Source organism: Carettochelys insculpta, chromosome 2 (genome assembly GCF_033958435.1).
Source record: "Carettochelys insculpta isolate YL-2023 chromosome 2, ASM3395843v1, whole genome shotgun sequence".
In the NCBI taxonomy this organism is placed as follows: Eukaryota; Metazoa; Chordata; order Testudines; family Carettochelyidae; genus Carettochelys; species Carettochelys insculpta.
In genome coordinates this window covers 86677369-86697695 of record NC_134138.1, presented here as the reverse complement: position 1 = coordinate 86697695, position 20327 = coordinate 86677369, and the positions used below count along the sequence as shown (strand labels likewise).

General features: G+C 42.9%; 1 protein-coding gene across 8 annotated transcripts in view; it reads right to left on the bottom strand.

Annotated features, from left to right (window-relative positions):
• Positions 1 to 18246, bottom strand: part of KCTD1 (potassium channel tetramerization domain containing 1) — a 98414-nt gene extending 80168 nt beyond the window's left edge. The window contains exons 1-2 of one of the 8 annotated variants that reach the window (XM_074987265.1): positions 17786 to 18022; positions 15410 to 15561 (exon numbers count right to left, since the gene is read on the bottom strand). Coding sequence is in view for 4 of the 8 variants with exons in the window: in XM_074987257.1 (XP_074843358.1) it covers positions 15562 to 17397 (1836 nt within the window). In the remaining 4 variants the exon portion in view is untranslated. Of the gene's footprint in view, positions 1 to 6028; positions 6176 to 9822; positions 9920 to 15405; positions 17712 to 17785; positions 18023 to 18073 lie in introns of those variants that run through there. The other 7 variants (XM_074987261.1, XM_074987260.1, XM_074987257.1 and 4 more) reach the window with 7 other exon arrangements.
• Between the last annotated feature and the right edge of the window lie 2081 nt (positions 18247 to 20327).

The following is a 20327-nucleotide window of genomic DNA, read 5'->3' as shown; positions in this document are numbered from 1 at the left end:
CCATCAAACTTTAACTTCATTTTCTAACACAACTAAATTACACCTTCTACTGTGACACCTTCTCTTTTTGCCAAAACAATTGTTTTACATTACTTTCCACACCATTTGTAAATAGCTACCAGCTCATAAGCACGGTCTGATTTATTAGAAACAGAAAATTAAAAAAAAAACAAAAAAAAACAAACCTTGCCTTGATTACCCTTCTAAAATGAGAGACTGTGACAATGTATTTTGAAGTATCTTTGCTTATGGTATTGAGGCAATTGTGATTTATAAGTGTATTTTTATTAATAACTTTAGCAAGCCAGAGAAGGAGATGTCTCAGAACTGAGATAAAGGAGGGTTGGATCAGAGTTTAAGAAATGGTTTACAAATTAATTATTGGGAAAAGATTTATGCACATTATAGTGGTTGCCCCTTTACAAATAATCAGTTTGATAAAGTATTTTATCAAAGATATCACTCCAACAAGTAGACACTAGCATTCCTTAAATTCTGAGGCTCTGAGTTTGCTTCTCAAGGTACAAATAATCAGAACACTACATTGAATAACAGAACATACCACTGAAGCATGCAAAATTGCCACATACTATATAATTGACTGCACAATACCGCCTTCAGACAGAATATCTAGAATACAAAAGAGTTTCTAGACATGTGTGTGTCAGAAGGAATGAACAAACAATACCATTAGCATTTCACTAAAAGACGACAGAAGGTGTTTGACTAAAAAAAAAAAAACAAAAGAGGGCTCAAAATTTGCATCTCTTCGTTTTCCCTAAACCCACTGTCCCCATCAATCCTGCCCTCACCACACAAGTGTCAGGGCTTGTCTACACTACCACCTTCCTTCAAAGGAAGTATGGTCATTAGGGTGTTGGGAGTTTACGAATCAAGTGCTGCGGTGCATATGCAGCACTTTATTAAGCAAATTCCCTGAGCCGCACCCCCCCGCCCCCCGGGGCAACTTTGACGTCCTGTTACTCCAAAATTTTGAGGTGTTTAAAACTTCGAAGTTGCCACGGGTGGGAGAATTTGCTTAATGAAGTGCTGCATATGCACCACAGCACTTCGTTAGTAAACTCCCAACACCCTAATGACCATACTTCCTTTGAAGGAAGGTGGTTGTGTAGACAAGCCCTCAAAGTTTGGTCAGCTACCCACTCCAGAACTAAGGCTTATACTCTGAAACTAGAAAATCACCGACTGTTTCCAGGAATTTTACAAAGCAGCTTGAAGAGCAATGGAGTAGATCACCAGTTTATACAGTAGTTTGATCAAAAACATGTTTCTCTTATTCCCTTATGGAGTTTAAATGAGACGGGAATGAAAAACTGATCCAGAAACTACTTCACAGGAGATATTTTGAGTAGCTAAAGGAAATTAGTTTACTGTGGTTAAGAAGTAAAAACCATGTTGTCATTACATGCCATATAAACTACATTATTAAAAACTGATTTATTTTTCTTCAGGCATTTATTCAAAAGCCCAAAATCCTCTTTGAAATAAAAACTTCATGATGATCCATTGGTTTAATTTCAACTTTGTTTCAGGTAAGAGAAGACACTCCTTCAACCCCACTTTCATATGGGCAATACGAACCCAGTATTTCAATTGGTTTTGGGACATCATCCCTTTTCACTATCTGCTTGGATTGCTGAAGGAAATAAAGCATGTGCAAATCCCATTTCAAGTAATCAATTCACTGTTCTTTTGGATTTTCCTCTTACACCTTTACCTGCAAGATAATGCTTTGCTCTCTCTCTCTCCTGCCTCTTGCCCTCATTACTTATTTTCTCCACACTTTCATTTCAGTCTCCATGCAGTATATATGTGGATGATTCATACTCTCCCCTTCTAACTTTTCTGGTCATACTCCCGCTCCTACAACATACATCTGCAGATACTCCTACACATGGTGCTCATCTATAGGACTGATTTTACAGTTTTTGGTGTGGCTAGTGACCAAGTTTTTTTGGACCCTACCGGCAAGTTACCTAATTTAAATGAAGAGGGTAGAGGAAGAACAGGGAGGAAATCACAATGACAAAAGCTCAGCTTTATTTACTGGATTTATATACATGTTCAAGGGTATTTCAGGAAAAGAAATGATGATCAGCATGGAGTCTATGGATATGTCTACATCACATTTTAAAACCCCCAACAACAAGCTTTCAAGAGCCCAGATCTACAGACTTGTGCTCACATTGATCACACTACAGCTCTAAAAAGAGAAGCACAAAGACACTGTGTAGCTCAGGCAATTGAAGACCATCCCTCCTCCACTCTCCCGGGTTCCACTAGCCCAGGGTCTGCAACCTGTGGCTCTGGAAGCTAATGCAGTTCTTTAAGGACTTCTTTGTGGCTCCTGACACTATAATTGCAAAGTTAAAAAAAACCTCATTATTTTTGATAAATGCTGAACATCTAAAAGCCAAACAACCAACAACTCATATCTAAATACCAAGCAGTACATGATCTCCTAATGTTGGAAAAGGCCCCCTTTGATATGTGGAGTACATTGTGGGATACACTACCGTACCTGTGTTTTCATCGTGTTGCTAATAAAGTCTTGCTTTTGAAAAGGAAAAGGAAGCTTGTGGCATTCCTGCCATGAAGGGCAACACACAGTTTAAGAAAGAAAACTGAAATTAAATGTGAAATAACATTGGCATAATTAAAGTGGATTGAGGAGAGACAGACAGGAAGATAGCAGTACCAACACACACAAAGTGTGAGGAAACAGAATATGTAAAAAGTTGGTTAAAGTCCTGCAGTGAACATGTATCGCCTTGCAAATCGTTGTCTTTGCACTGCCCTTGAAATAGGGGTCACAAAAAGTATGGTTTGACATTACTTATTAAGGACCATCTTGTATTTACATGCAATGTGGCTCTTGAATTACTGAATTTTCACCAAAATTTTTTTTTTTTAAATAAAGTCTCTTCTTGCTATTTTGGTTGTTTACCTCTGTACTAGCCCATGCCACAATTTCTACGCTGCTCTTTTTAATGCTAGCGTGAGCTCAAAGCTGCAGACCCGAGCTCAGAGCCTGCCACAGCTTTGAAAATGCTTCATACATATACCCTAAGGTCCTCAAAAAAAAAAAAAAAAAAAAAAAAAAAATCAAGGAACCCAGAGCCTCAGGTTCCATGAACTTTAAGGAAGTGACACTGAGTTTTGGTCTCCGTGCTAATATTTATTTTGTTCTGGTTCAGACAAACAAAAGGAAAGATCTTCCTCTAACAGAACTGCAGAAAGACAGCTAAAAATAGCAAAAACGTATGTCACTTAACGAGGTAGATATGACTGCTCCATAGCAGAACCATGTTTTGCAAGTTGTTGAGTTAGTTTTTTGACTAAAGTTATATTAACAATTTGTGACTATTCCAACTTCTCTATTAAATCTTAGCTGTACATTTCCTGGCTTTGTTATCAAGGTCACTGACATCTCAACCCACATAAACAAGGTGTGAAAGAAGCATTCCCTGCTTTCTTAAATTTTCTTACTTTACAGTATTTCAATGATTTGGATCAGCAAGTATATCCAACTAAATTAGCACTGTGCGTTGTGGAAGGATTGTTTGAATAATGATTTGGGCACAGTCTAGTGTAATACCAGACACATCATTTATTGATGAACTGTTCTCCTGTAGGAGTAGAATGCAGACTTCATCTGATGGCTCTTTAGCTCAAAAAACTATGATCTGAAAGATCTCTTTTAAAAAACTGAAATAGAATACACGACCTGGTGAAATTTTACAGTCAAGTATTATGCATCACTAACAATTACTACAAATACTTTATTCAGTATGTCAGGTCTTGGACACCAAGTGTACTTATCACACTAGATGTATCTATTAATAGTCAGGAAATGAGTACATTTATAGAAATGTAACATTGCTATAATTGATCACTTGGCTCATTTTATATTTTGAAGAAACTGACAAAGCTGTAGTGATATTTTAAAAGGGTTTCCCTCATCTGTGTTACTAACCCCACATTTCTGAATTAGATTTTAAGTCCTTATTTCAGATATGTTCCTATTCTTTGCAATTCACTTAAAGTATATTTTCATTCCATGCACTAGAACAATTCCTTAGGTTTAAATAATTAGTGAAACCTTTTCTATTAATAACAGATATAGTAACATTTTTAAATAATTCTATGTTTTAGGCCCAAGCTACTTGAGAACAGCAAGTGGGTAATAGTGTATTTTGACAAAATTTATATCACTACCAAGCTAGAATGAACCGGTGACACTTCTTATCTGCACCTCTACATTTTCTGATTTAGACATTTTTGCAAAATGCTCAAGAATTAATGAAACAGCTTATGTTTAAAGTGCTTTTAATGGGAACAGTCATAACAAATGTAATCAGTGAGCATCAAACTGTACCCAAGGCTCATTTTGGAAAGAGCTATCAATATGACATACGACTAGAAAACTAAATGTTTTAATTTGCAGAAGTATGTTTTATTGACCAAGCTGACAAAATTAAGATAGGTATCCAGCATAAATAATGTGTTGCTTTTAAAAAGCACCTAACACAAGGCAACTTCTAAATGATTTTGGAGATGAAAAAAAATAAGACTGGCTTAAAAATATACTGAATGCTTCAACAAAATAAAACCCACAACCACCGCTACCCTAGAACAAAAAGAAGGAAGCTTTCAGCATGTGTTCAAGCAGTATCAAATTAGAAGTTATGCTTATTTACAAAAATTCCTTGGCTATACTATAAATACCACTTTGGATTATTGGAATTGAACATCATAAAAATCTAATTTGTTTTATTGCTAGATGTGCTGTTGCTAAAGGCAGTGACATGAAAAAAGAGTAATGAAAGCAGAGCAGTCAGTTTCATTTCTGTTTATAACTAGTATGTAGAAAATTTTACTTGCAGGCTCTTGTAGTTGGGCACCGTGTTACAATGTTTGGGTTGCAATCACTAACAAACAATGCTCCTTTTAAATGTTTCCATTAGAAGTATTAAAAAGTAAAAATAACTCAGACATAGACCTTCAGTTTGACAAAAGCTTAGTTTTACATCAGTTGAGGGACAATTTAGCCTCCCAGGGTCCCCTTAAGTTGAAATGAAGAGTTTTCATCATCTTGCAGCTGCATTTTTGGTAGCTACTTTTTGTTGAAACCTCACAGCACACGTTCCATTAGGGACATCACATTCAATACAGACTCCCACCAAAAACTACGTGCGTTTTCAAATACCATAATTTAAGAGTGGTTAAAATTTTAGGGTTTGCCATACAGATAAGTCTTTGGAGCCCATGAAAAAATGTACAGAAAACAGTTATGGGCCTGCTTCACCTACAGCTGAATCCTTTTAGAGTAGGACATTAACAGCAGCACGCATGCAGTAGTGTCACCAACTAAAAGCCGACAGAAAGAAAAATGCAAGATGTGTTAAATATGCCATCCCCATTTTCTTAGTAATTTAGCATGTCACATTGTTTTGTTTTCACACTTCAAAACAATGTCTACAAATCAATTTTTTCTTCCAATTCTTTATATTGGACATGTAGAAGAAAGAAAAAAAAAATCACTTATAAACCCGCTATGGGTTCTACATAGTTACCCAGAAACAAATTTTAAGCAAGACAGAAGATACAGTATAATAGAATTCTTATACCGTAATCACAGCGTATCAATTCAAATTTAGACTAATAAAAATCTTTCTGGTCCCCATAAAAGTGAGGTCTTATGTCTATTTAAAACTTCGTAAACAGCAGAATTTCCAAGCCAATGATATACAACAAAGGGCATATTCAATAGTTACGAGCTTAGGGAAAAAAAACCCCTCAATTTTCCATGTCAACGTATCATATATATTGGTAAAATTCAAGCTCTGAATGATTAGAGACAGAAGACAATCCTCAAACAGGTAACTAATTTGCACATATTCTGCATGTGTGTATATCACTCATATGACTGTAGCCTTGGGGTGAGCAAATACCAGTCTGCCTGCTGGATCCATTCTGCCAGGGATAGCTCCTGGCAGGCTCCCACCTTTATACTTATCTGTGCCTCCAAAGGTAGCAGGCAATCGCAGCTTTTGTTGGCCATGAATCACCATTTGCAGCCAACGGGAACAGCGGGATACAGAATCTCAGTCCATGCCACTTCCTGGTGCTCCCATTGGATAGGAATGGCGATCTGCAACCAATGAGAGCTGTGATCACCTGATACCTGTGGAGGTGCAGTAAACAAAGTGGTGGCAGCCTGCTGGGGACTAATGTTGCTGGGCAGTCACTTTTTTTATTGCCCACCCCAGCTGTAACCTATGAGTTTGCCGATTGTGAGAGCTTGCCTGTCATTTACACTCTCCAACTCATCTGCAGAACTACCCCTACTGGAAGCCACATCCCTAAACTAGGCTGCCTTCTAATTATGCATCAAGACTGTATCCATAAAAGCTCATGACCTAAACTGTTAGTCTCTAAGATGCCACAGCAATGCTTGTTATTACAGCACTTATTCTACTTACATATTGCTAAATAGAAAAGTAGCTATTTGTCCCTTTAAAGCATGGTTTCCCAAACCAGGGGACATGCCCCCCAGGAGGACACGAAGAAATTCCAGGGGGCGGGGGGAGGGCGCGAGGCAACTCAGCCCCCACCATCCCCCGCAATCATTCTCCCATCCCGAAGAAAGATCTGGCCTTTGCTTCTGGCTCTCAGCTCCTGACATTTTACGTGGATGACCTGGCATAGCTGCTACAAGAACCAGGCAGCCAGCAAAGACACACGTGGAGCTAGCTGCCTCCTACAAAGGTGATTGAATGTGGGTTGGAGTGGGAGGGGGAAGAGGAGGAGGATGGGTAGATGGGGGGCTGGGGACGGGGTAAGAGCAGGGGCTAGTGGTGCCTGGCTTTGTGGGAGCCAAGGGGCTCAGGCAATAGGCTTGCAGGGCTTGTGGGACTCAGGCTGGCAGGTGGGCGGCTGGTCGTGGCAGCACGAGGAATCGTGGGGCTCAGGAGGCTGGCACATGGCTGGGGTTGGTGGCTGATGGGAGGGCAACTGGTCCTGCCACTGTGGGCCTCGGGCAGGGGGCAGGTGGGTGGCTCGGGAAGGGAGCTTAGGCAGGTGGCTCTGGCAGTGCAGATCTCAGGTAGGCGGGTGGCTTGTGTGGGCAGCTGGCACAGGGCTCAGGCACCTGGCCAGCTGGGGATATACCAGGCACCCACAAGGGCCCAAGAAAAACTATTTGTGCTTATTTTTAGTTTTAGGCAACACTTTTATTTCTAGTTTGTGTTTATTTTAAATTATTATTTGAATTTTTTTGTTAAAGGGGGGTTTGGATGATGGTAAAAAACAGGTGGGGGGGCGTGAGCTTTTCTCAAAAATCAAAAGAGGAGCGTGTGATGCCAAAAAGTTTGAGAACCGCTGCTTTAAAGGGTCTAAGAATAGTTAGGTATAAAACAACCCAAACCAATCCCTCTAATAAAAACAGATCATCCCAGCAAAATTAAGTTCTTGTCAACACTGAAAAATGAAGCACACTGTTTCGGCACAAGTTTGGAAATGGTTAATAAAGCTAAACACATCACATTTCACATCCAAAGAACAGGATAGGGCTCTCAATGCTTCTTTCCCAGATTCTGTCTCTCTCTATAAAACCCTGTCATAACACTTAGTTACCTACTCACTGATAAAAAGTGGTATCCCCAACAGGGATATTTCCTGTTGTAGTGGATGCTTGTGATAACCCGCAATTACCACAACCAATACTCATACACACAGATAGCTTACAAATGAAATTAGATGACCCCCAATCAGTAACTCAAACCCAAGCAAGAGAACACAAAATGCTATCTATTTAAAGTTTCTAATATTCTTCTGCCTACCTCTAGCAACTCAAAACCAAACAAAAATTTGGCAAACTACTCTTCATTGAGAGCCACTGTGCTCTGTTACCATTTTAAGTCATGCTGTAAAAGCATAAATTTATAACATTACACTAAGTAAAAACATTCATAAAAGTAGTACAAACTTAAGAATTCAAAGTCACTCCAAGTTAGAGAAATCCTCTGGAGAATTTCCCCACAAACTCTTTAGGATTCTGAATGCACAAGAACGAACATGCACAGATTAAATGTAAACATCTTTCAATCAATACATTGAGATTTTAGATGCACATGAGCAAGTTACATTGCGATTCTCACAGAAACTGTAGTTCAGTCTCCACGTGCATTAAGTAATAGTAACGGGAGAAGATACCTTATTATTGAAAGGTAAAATACCAGTAATTGCCTTCCACATGAACCCTCGCATTTTGTCTCCCATCTAAAATACAGGTCAGAGCATTGCTCTCCTCCAAACCGACTGCTGAGCTCCTAACCTTGGAACCTTCCCCACTCTGCAGTATCAGCAGGAGAAAACATCTCTTTCATCCCTGTCCAGGGTTGCTGCTCAGTGTTGAAAAGCTACACTTAAATATTTTCCACTAGCCTAGAAGCCAACCTAAGAGAAGTTTGGAATGATGACACAGTTGTTTCATTCCTTTAACACTAGAGGATTTTTTAGCTTTAAACCTGTTCAATGATCCCAAAGGTTCCCAGCCCCCCCGCCCCGGATTCAAGAGGTCTCCATCAGAAACAATCAGAAAACAACAGGAACATCAATCGATTTTGCAGTGCTCAAGCTAGTGTCAGCTGGAAACCTATGTGCTATTATATTTTATTTTAACAAATAAAGTATTATATTGAATATAACAGCTGTGGTTAATGAAAGAAAGTTATTTTCTAAATAGTACTAATCTGTAACAAAGATGAGTTCATGGAGTTTCATATTTTGTTTCCCTCATTTTTAGAAAGGGGGTTTGCAATTAAAATATATATGCAATGTGAGATTTAACTCTGTTTTCATACGTTTATGTAGTTAACATGTAATTCACATAAACATGAAACATAATTAAAATGTACCTGTCTAGATTATAAAAATGCACAGCTGCAAATTGGCATGAATATTTCTTTGCATACATGTGTCCATGCATGTTACAAGCACTATGCCTCAGGACTCAAAATTTAGTGGAAAGTTAGTGTCCATATGTAGAAAAGCAATTCAGTTATTTCTAAAACTGAAAATTACATTAAAATAGATTAAAATACTTGCATTCATTAAGAATTAAGCATTTAGCACATTTGAAATTTTCAGATTTGAGCTGTCAAGAGTTCAAGACACATGTAAGGTTGTAAAAACCTGAAAGGGCTGTTTTTCCATACAGATGGCTGAAAAACAACCAAATGGGATTATATTTCATGTTTGCCCACTACACCCTTAAACTACATTTAGATTGTACTAGCATAAAAATCTCTCAGGAAAAACGTGTCCCTCAATCATAATTATATATGTCTGCAATCACTAATAGATCTATTTTATATCAGACAATTCCATTATTGACTTTTTTCCACTGAATCCAAAACATGAGATATGTAAACAAATTAACAAGCACAAAGGTATGTTTTGTTACATCCCTAACGATTTGGGGAAGAGGGGGTATGTGTGCTTCTGAAACAAAAGAAAAAGCAAAAAGGGTCACCTGGAAGAAAGATGATGAACAAAAGAGCTTCTTAAGCGACTGAAAAATCTACAACATAACTAATTAGGTTCCAGCTTGTAACACAATAGTGGGTGTACTACGGTCTGTTATCAAGTATATAGCCAAGGGCACCAGACAATACAACCTCCCAATTTAATTATAGCCCATGGCTTTTGCAGTAGTGGTGTGTTTCAAAGGGTTTAAGCACTCATTTATTTCTGGACCTACATGAAATAAGGCAGCTCTCTGTCACACAGACTCACCAATTAGACTGAACAGTTTCTGATCTCTTGCTCTCTGGAAGGAGAACAGTGGGCAACGAGAAGCCTTTTTACAGCACAATCCCACAAGCTTTTTAAAAAGCTTTCAGCTTCCTGTAACATTAAAAGTTTGTGCATTTCAGCTTTGATGGTCACAGAACAAGAATACCAACTTAATCATTTAAGATTCTGTAAAATACTTGGGGGGGGGGGGGACACCTCTCTCAATGCAACACTAGTCATGATGCTCTTTTCTTTCCTTGATTTTATCAAAAGGTCATCTCTGATTTATACAAAATTGATTTCTTTATTATCAAAGCCTTTTGAAGCCTTGCTCCATGAAAGTCTACACTAGCTGCTCTTTAACTAAGTGGCATGATGCAATTAGCAGAAAAGCCTGGTCAACTCCTCATCAATAACTCATATTTTTAATAAAAACAGAAGTGCTAGAGGAAAAACACACAAAACAAACCAGTTAGTGAGTTAGTTCAGTTCCAATCTACTAATTCTGCATAAATCAGATTATCTACACAAAACAGTTTGGGGTAATAACTCTAAAGGAAAAAAATCCAAAACTATTTACGCAAATCAAAATCCCATTCATGGCCAATTTTTAGAAGACATTTCTGACTACCTTTTTAATAAATTCAAAGAAAGCAAATGCATAAGATAAGTAAGCCAAAAGGATTTAGGAAAAGGAAAAACACAAATGGGCAGTTGACAAATCTGTCAATTTATTTCAGTGCAAAGAGAATAACCATTGCTTTAAAAAACACTAGCCTAATTTCCATTCTGCTACTTAGTCATTAGCACACCATATTTGTTTTAAGAAACAATCACATCCATGTCCAATTCTCTACTGATTACAAGGAACAATCCAGAATTTTAAAAGTGACATGCTACCAACTTAGAAAAAGGGCACCTTGGTTTTTTTTCCTCTTCTGTTGTTTCAGGCAACCTTTTAATTATGGATACTAAAATCAGTTAGCAAAATAGAGTGAAACCCTAATCCTAATGCAGTCAGTGGGAATTGTATGACAGACTCCAGTAAGTCCAGGATTTTAACCACTTTTTCCCCTTCTCTATTTTTTCTCCCATGCATTTGTAGCACTTAGTGACCGATAAACTTTCTCCTATTTGAGTCTTTCTACACAACAGGAGAGAGGAAAACCTAGTTAAAAGCCAACAACTCAGAGATAGGTATATTATTTGACACTATTCTCAGTCTCATGTTCTAAAGTTTCAAATCGTCTGTTTTTTTTTATGAAGGCAAGCAACTACGAAATTTAATTCTAAGCAGTGATTATTTATTCAACCAAGAGGTTGATGCTAATTATGTCCAAGAGGATCCAGGTTTAACTTCTAACTCTATTAAACGCATACACCCACTCAACATGATGCTTGTCAATCACTCTTCACCCTGTTCTTGTGTTCCTCTCTTTGAGGCATGCGTCCTTTTTATTTTGAATTAAACTAGTGCCTGGATTCCCAGTTCCATTGTGGTAGGCTCTGTACAACGCATACCAAAGCAAAGGTCCGCTTCCGAAGAACCTACAGTAGTTTTGTAATGTTATATGTTTGTACAGCACCCAGCACAAGGAGGCTTTGGTCTTACTACAGTACAAACAAACTTTAAAATAGAACCAAATTCCTTTTCAATTTTATAGTAATGTTATACTTCTAGTTTCAATAATTAAACCAAGCAAAAATGTTCTTACCCAAAAAATAAGCCGACCTCCCCCAGCCCCTTGACAGACTTATCAGCTCTGCCTGTTGCATACATAAGAAGAATGGGGCTCCCCCTTGCTTTCCATTACTAAACTTAAAATCAGAACCAGCTTTCTAACTCTGTCAACATATGAGTCTTCTTTGAAGCTTTTAAGGCAATGAAAACTCACATGCTCCATAACAGAAAGCTGGCCCTGGTTTCAACTTTGAAAGCCTGATAAACATTTGCAAGCGTGATGACAAATAGATACTGCTCATGTTTCAACTGTTATAAGTTTGGTAGGGTTTATACTTGCAGAATTATTTGGAAGTACCTAGAATGCAACTATGCTGTAAAACCACTGTAGCAAAAGCTTTTTCTGAAACAGTGGATAATTTTTTCTCTTCTTTTGACTATTATAACTGTACTGAATTCACTATGCATCAAGTCTATAAATCTGAACAGCTACCACACTGCAGTATCAAAAGCTTAAACTTCAGCTATTATTCACCCTTCAATAATACTAGAGATGAACAACAGCTAAATTACATCCCTCTGTCATCAACTTCAGCTGAAGTACTGTTGTCAGTGGCAGGAAAATTGCTACACTTCAGAGCAAATAAGGATTGAAGTGAAGGTGGTGGCATGACGATCCAGTACTGTATGTTTAAAATATACAGTATAATGTCTCAGGACTGCAACCTAAAGCAGTAGCTGGATCAAAATGTGTCAAGATGAACACTTAATGTACCTTTCTAGGGACCGGGAGATGACTCCTACAGCAGTTCTGCAAAGAGTGCTAAAAGAAATCTTGGAACTAAGAAAGAAGGTAACAGTGATAATCCATAAAATTAATACCTGTGCTAAAAACCGTCAATGCATTTAACGGTTAAAAGAAAATTAAATCCAGATTAGTACTTTCATTTTACTCCTCTATTTATATCTTGCTTAAAGTGTCTGAAGCTAGGAAAAACAAACAAATCAGTAACCCATTTTTCATGATGCGCCAGATTCTGCCACTTACCTTACATCATTAGGGAAGCAGAATCTGTCCCTTTACATGTAAAGTCAAAATACAGGTCAATAAAAGCAGCAGTCTGCAATTGTCAAGTTGACAAATATTACTGATTTCTTGATATCATTGGACTTTAGTGTCACATCGCTTGAGGAGATCTGTGCAGTTAATAAGGCCTAAACAGTCTTTTTATATAAGCAATAATGATGGAGGGCCAGGGTATTTCCTGGGGATTAATGACCAGCTGGGAGAGCTGATGGCTTGAGGCAATGCCTTGGGCCATTAACCCAAGCCAGTCATTAAATTTCATCAGGAAATGCCCTGGACCTCCATCATTAAAGCTATTATAAAAAAGGAGAAAAAGTTTAACATGGTCTTTAATTTTTTTTTTTTAAATCTATCCCACATTTATAAAGCAAAAACATTCTCATTTTGTGCTACCTTCCATAAGAAAAATGCACTACTGTTACTACTGATGCTGAAACAAGCAGTTAACAGCCCCCAACTAATTAATTTATACCTTCTTACATCACTGATAGTTTTGTAAAAAAGGCAAATAAGTATTTTCTTCAGAAGTGAGTGCAGTTTGTTCACCATTAGATGAGCTAAACAGACAGACCAGATGTTCCCATATAATTACTTCAAAATTGACAACATTGTCGTTAACTGCTCATTTTCTTTCTTGACACATGTGAGAGAGAAAAACATTCTGTGTGTGTCAACTTGTAATTTATATTTCTATCATAATAGCCTGGCTTTTTGTCTGTAACTGTCACTGATATTAATACAAAGATAATATAGCACAAACTTCGCTGTAGTTAAGGTTTACATGCAAGCACTACAAAAGACAGTACAAATTTCAAGGTAAGGCCTCATATAAAGCTACACAGGATCGTGACTGAAGAAGAACTATATTAATCAAGATGAACAAAGTGGTCCATCTGGAAAAAAGTACAACTGTTCAGTCACATGTCTGTCAAGCTCAGTTGCCTTGTTCCCTTTGTCTCTTCCTTACTCATGCACACAGGTATTTAACTAGAATGCCTTTAGAGCTGGAAATTTCCTTCCAAGTCATAAGCCAACGAATGGGTAACTTTAGAGTTAAAATACAGTAAGCTTTCATATCCAGCAGCCCTGGGACAGCCAGGCTGCCAGATTTTCAAATATTATGGATAACAGAGAGGTATACCTAGTAATGTACAACATTAAAGAAAAACAAGATTAGCTATTAAGAAACAAAAATGTATGTTGAGTACTTTATCAACAACAGTAGTATTGTACACTGTAAATTTATATTGTATTTGCTATATTTGTATTATTTTCACTATACTTATGGAAAAATGTAACTAAAACTTACTTATGGCTAAAACACCAGTTATTAGAGAATTCCAGATGATAGAATGCCAGATATGAAAGAGTTTATTGTGTGGTGAAGAGAGTTAACTTATATTTGAAATAAGCTAGCACAAAAAACCCACTATCTGCTCTTAATCAATCCTCTAACACCAGATATGCACAGAAGGAGATCAAACTACAGTACTTTACTCAAATGGCCAAAATCTCCCAGTAGTAAGGAGAGGTCACGTGTATTTTTGACAGCATAAATGCTATAGCCAGTCACAGAAAGGTTCTTTTTTTCCAATTAGCCTTCAGGCTGGCTGATTAGCTGGCAAACTCTGTTTCAAAGGGTCAGTTTGTCTAGAACTGGTATTTCCACTTTGGAAACTGCTCATGCATGTTGTACACCTGTGTTCCCTGAAGAGTGCTCTTTCAGGCCTGTGACTGAAATGTTTATTGTTTGACACCAGAATGTCAGTTTCCCTACTCACTTAATGCAGCTAGCATTAAAAGTATTGTCCGAAACACAGAATTTTCATGATGTGCAACATAACTGCAGAAAGTTTTACTGATTCTAAATTCCTAATTCCAACTCCACAGTTTAAAAAAGTAAAAATTAACAAGTGTTCTTCGGTATCTCTTTTAATTGTATCCTAAGGTAATTTTGGATTTAACCTCATCCATCCCCCCCACCCCTCAACAATAACCCAACACGTATGGGTTTTGGAGAGTGGGGGGAGGGGTAAGAGGCATGTGCACAGGCGGTAGGGATGTTGCTGCATGTACCAAGACCTGTTTTGACAAGACTGCTTTGCTAACTTGACACATGCCTACCAATCTGACCAGTTACACTCTGCCTAACTCAAGGAACTATGCTATTACTATCTATCTTGACATTATGGGACACTGTCTATTTTGAGATAATAGTAACTAATGTAACTGTGCAACCAAAGCCAATTTACTTTTTTTAAAGAATGGTTACCAGGATACAGCACTACTGTAATAAATACAAGCTGAATGCAATTGTCACATTAGCCCTGTTGCTAATTTCGATAGTTAGAAATTAAACCTCTTTACTAAGGTGCAATTGAATGTTTTCCTGTCCCTTTCCTGATTTAAACAGCTTATTAGCACGTGGAGCACACCATGCATGCTACCTTTCAAATTCTTATCTAATAGTTTGGCTTGACTTACATAACTCTCCCATCTACTGTAAAAAAAACAAAGCAGAAACCTGCACAGTCCAGTTTACTAATCCTATTGTTCAGTGAATGCAATTCTAAGCTTTTGCTTAGTAGTGACTGGGGCTTTCATGCCTCCTTCCTCTCAGAAGGAAAGATGATTAAATCTACGCTTGCTCTTAAACCACAGGGAGCTCAAACTTGCAGCTACCACCAGAAATCAAGAATCAGTGCCAGTACTTATTAGACAGCTGGGGGAGCAGCACAAAAGTTTAGTAACTCGCAGCAAAACTACTTCAGGCCTGTGGAGTGAGACTTGCGCTAGAGGGCCAAAAGGGCAGCACCTGCCTGTCTGAAGTGTGGCACCTCGGCTGCTCCCGGGGCGTGCAGTGTGCTTTGGTCCTTGCCAAGAGGGCTGGTGTTGGCTGAAGCAGGCGGAGGGAGGGTTTGGGGAGCGAAGGGGGGGCTGTGTCTAGAGATGGGTCGGGTTTTCTTGTTACCTGGGTGGGGGAAACAAGAGCAGGTGAAACTACTGTGGGTGAGTTGGTGCTTCTGTGCCCATTGGCTTCAGGGAGGAGGAGAGGCAGGGGGTCGTGTTTCACCGACACCACCACCACGGAGGCGGCGGCAGCGTCCAGAGCCTCAGCGGGGCGGAGGCAGAGTCTTTTGGGGGATGAGGAGGGGCCGCAGGCCTCGCCACCGGCCGCCCCAGCGTACACTGCCTCGTAGAGGGAGCGCTTGGCCGGGGTCACCACGGCCGCTTCCGCCTTCACCTGGGGGGCGTTGCCAGCTTTGGGGAGGATGTAGGCGCTGGGCGGGGCAGGCGTGGCCCGGGGCCGGGGCCCGCCATTGAGGATGGCCTGGGTGGCGCCATAGCAGCCCCCTGGCGGGTCGGCGGGGTGCGGCGGGGGGCCGCCCAGCTTGGTGCCGATGCCAGCGATGCTGTTGAGGGTGGCAATGGAGACGGCGCCGATGCAGTGGTTGGTGTAGGTCTTGGACAGTTTGGCCGCCTTGGAGAGCATCTGCATGCGGGTGCCCAGCAGGTTCTTGCCGATAGCCTTGTTCTCGTACCAGGTGACGTCCCCCTCGCTGCAGTGGTCCCGCGGGCGCTGGAAGAAGGCCTTGCAGAGCGGGTTGCGCTTGGCCAGGTACTTGACGAAGCTGGCGTAGGGGCAGAACTCCGTGCCCGTCTCGTACATGCGGGGCAGGTTCTCCTCGTCGCTGCTCTCCGCCCGCTTCTTGCTCCAGGAGGAGGAGCGCGACTTGTGGTAGGGCCCCAGGGACTTGAAGTAGACGAACTTGCGGCCATCCTCGTCCATGGCCAGCCCGAAGGAGTCCTCCTCCAGCTCCCGCTGGTTCTCGCGGCCCCGCGTGCAGAAGTACATGCAGGTCTCGAACCAGACCTTGTTGAGCAGCCCGAAGGGGCTCTGGGTGCTGAACACGCTGCAGGTGTACAGCTTGCGCAGGTCGGCCCGCGTGATGGCTTGTTTCTGCACCACCGGCCCGGCGCCCTGCTCCTCCAGCTTCCGGATCACCGCCGCCAGCGTGAGGTTGGCGGCGCGCAGCTCGGGGTCCTTGGTCAGGTCCAGGGTGCGGCAGTAGGGCGGCTCGTTGAGGTAGCGGTTGAGGGAGCTGCGGATGCTGATGAGCGAGGACTTGGAGTAGAGCTGGCCGCTCTTGGAGCGGGCCTCGGCGTAGAAGGAGCGCAGCACCCGGCACAGCGCCCCCTTGTCCATGGTCTCGAAGTCCGGGCTCTGGGACTTCTCGCTTAGGTACTCCCGGAAGATGCGCACCGCGTAGCGAGTGGCCAGCCGGGTGTTCTCGCTCAGCCGGGCCCGCTCGGGGCGCTGCAGCAGCAGCTCGCTCTCCGGGTCCGGGTCCGAGTCCTCCACGCCCCGGGCGCTAGCGGGCACCGGAGCGCCCCCCGCCGCTGCTGCCCCGCCACCGCCGCCTCTTCCTCCCCCCAGGCGGCCGCCGCCGCGAGCGGAGTCCAGCCCGCCGCTGCCCCGGTCCATACTGATCATATGGACCGGCTCGGGCTCCAGCGGCTCCTCCTCGGGGTCCCACTCCAGCCCCATCTCCTCCTCCTCCTCCTCCTCCTCCTCCCCCCCGTCGTCCAGCAGCAGGAGCCCCCCATCGGCGCCGTCCTCCTCGTCCCCCGTTATCTGCACCTCCTGGATCTCATCCTCGTCCTCCCCGTCCTCGTCCTCCCCCGCGCTGCAGTAGTGGCGGAGGCGGTGGGGGCCGCCGCGGCCCGGCGGCCGGTCCCCCCCATTGTTCTCCCCGCCGCCGCTGCCGGTACTCCAGTCGCGGCCGCTGCCAGGCATTCTCGCCATATTGCCGTCTCCCTGCCAGTCCTCGGGCAGGGCGCATGCGCTATATTGGACCGCAGCGCTGGAGAGCTTTTGTGTTTAATGACCTTCAGCTACCGGGAGGCAAAGCCGGGCTCTTAAAGGGGCCGCGCGCTCCCAGAGGCGGCGGGGCAGGCGGGGAGGGCCGGGCGCGGCAGCTACTTACCCTCGACTCCCAGCCGGTCGGCCCGCCCGCCCGCCCAGCGGCTGGGGCAGGCAGAGAGCGGCGGAGCCTATTCCCCCCCTCCCCGCCCCGCCGGAGCGGCCGCAGGTGAGACTGGGGGCGGGGGGCACCGCACAGGCTCGGCTCCTCCCTGCCCCGCCGCTCCCCGAGCCTCCAGCCCCAGCGCGCAACTCAGTCGCGGGCACCGACCGGCAGGAGCGCAGCTTCCCCGGTCATCGCGTCCATCCGCGACCCGCCGCAGCGGCCGGTCCCCGCCTGCAGATCGGCGCGCCCCTCGGCGAGCTGCCGTGCCGGGGCCGCCTCCGCCGGCAGCCCGCTTCTTGCCTGCCTGGCCGCTTGCGCTCGGGAAGCGGCACGTAGCGCAGGAAGCCGCCGGGGCTGGTAAAACCCACACGACAGTCGCAGGCAAAAAGGCAGTGCCGATCGCGCCGGCTTTTCACTCCGCTCCAGCCTTGCAAAACACCCTCAGCAACTTACGCGCGGCTTCACCGTCGTTACACTAGACCACGCGGTAGCAAAAGCCACCCCCGGGGACCCTCCGAGCAGCCCCGCGGCTTGGCCGCTTTCCCCTTCTCATCTTTCCTGGCCGGGGACATTTTGAGGCTTTCCTCGGCTTCTCCGGGGGGCACTCGGAGCAGTTTTCTCCTTTCCGCCCGCTTTAGGGTTCTACAACTTTAACAAGAGGCGCGGCGGCTTCCTTTTACAGACACAACCCAAACATTAGCGAGAGGAAGCGATCGCAGCCCAAGCAACGCTACTCCACACCAGGCACCGGGATAGATTAATTGACACGGACTGGGTGCTGTAGCTCCTCCCCTTGCCTCTTCATTGAGCCTGAAGTACCCTTCCCCCACCCTTTCCTCGAGCTGGGGTATTTTCAGCGAGAACAAAGGTGTGAAGAGAAAAGTTAGAACAAATACCGGGATACCCCAGATACCATTAATCGGTTGGAAGGAGGTGGCAGGGGTGAGGGAAAAAATCGATGTTACCCAGCTGATTTTTTTATAATATTAAGCAGGAGTTGGTTGTAGAGCAACTTCATTACTTCATTCCAAAGTGCTACAAATTTCAGAACCCAGTGAACATTTTAAACACTAACAGTTTTGGCGTAAAAGGCCAAGCTCAGGCTCTTGCAAATAGTCTATCTTTTATACATATAAATAACATGTAATGTCTGTGCCCTTAGTAGGGGTGCAGGTTACATGGAGTTTAGTTCAGCAGCACAGTGATCCATAAAAGCTATGGAGGAATGGTACAAAGCTAGTTTAATGGGCACAATTTGAAGAGGGGAGTGTACATTCTTCAGTGATCTTATTGGAGGATGTGAAAGAATGATAGCAATCCCCTCTCTCTCAAGAACAAAGGCCTGTGCTTTTACCTATACAATAAACCCTCAAGATAGATGCTATCAAGTTGCACCTGTCTTGGGTTAACACGACTGCCACCCCTGACAGGAGTGGTTTCCCAGTCCCTGGAGTGGTGGGGCAGTGGCAACCAGGTGGTAGCCTGGCTCCCCTCCACTTGCAGAGCTGGAAGACTGAGCAGGGCTGAGCTGCTGCCCTTCTCAGTTTCCCTTCTCTGCAAGCCAGAGGGCAACCAGGAACCAGGCTGCCACTTGGTTCTTGTCTCCCTGCCACTTGTAGGATCCAGGAAACTGAACAGCTGGTCAGTTTCCTGGGTCCCGCAAGTGGTGAGGAGGTGTGAACCAGGCTGCCCCCTCTTGGTTCCCGGCTCTGTGCCACTCTGGGAGCCAGGAAACAGGCCAGTCCTGGCGGGCTGGTCAATTTTCCCTCTTCTGCATGCCCAGGGCAACCGGGAACCTCCAACTTGCATGAAAATTTGAGTTACGTGAGAGTTGCAGAACTGTGACCCCTGTGTAACTCGAGGGTTTACTCTATATGGTTCACCCATAAGTAATAATAAAGTATGGTCATTCTGACAAGGGACTTTAGAAACTGGATATATACGGAACACCCCAACCCTGCTTTTACATATAATAAGCTCTGAGTTTACAGGTATGAGGGTTTTTTTTAAACCTACCAGTTTCAAAAGCCAAGAGAGAGTGTTTTGTTTTTAGTATGTGCTTCACCACCAGATATACTCAACATGCTAAAGGATGCTACCAATTATGCTTGTGTATCTGTATTGCCTTCACTTCAGCCAAATAGATAGAGGGCATAATTTGAACAAAATCCTATTGAAGAGCTACCTGTATAGTTTAGTTAACATTTATGTTCCTGAGTCAAAACAAATCCAGTTTAATGCTTTTTTTTTTTTTTTTTTGCACAAGTCAGAAGGAAAAACAAACACTGTAGAAACTCAATATTCTCAGAAAACTGATCTTTTGGTCTTTTTAGACAACAGATTCACTATCACACCCATTTTAGCTTGGATTCTATTTCACTATGTCTGCATCTACACTTGCATTCCTCTTTCAAAAGAGGAATGCAAATGAGGTGCAGATTTCCATATCTGGCACCTCATTTGCATATTCTTTCAAAAGAGCTTTTTCCTTAAAAAAGGAGGGGGGCAGTCTGTTCTAGTATGGCTATGATCTGAAGAAGTGGGTCTGTCCCACAAAAGCTGATCACCTAATAAATTATTGTTAGTCTTTAAAATGTTACTGGACTGCTTTTTTGTTTTGATAGTATACAGACTAGCATGGCTTTCTCTCTGTTACTTTGGAGGTAGAGTTTACTTTCAAAAGAGCCACTCTAAACTGCTTTTTTCT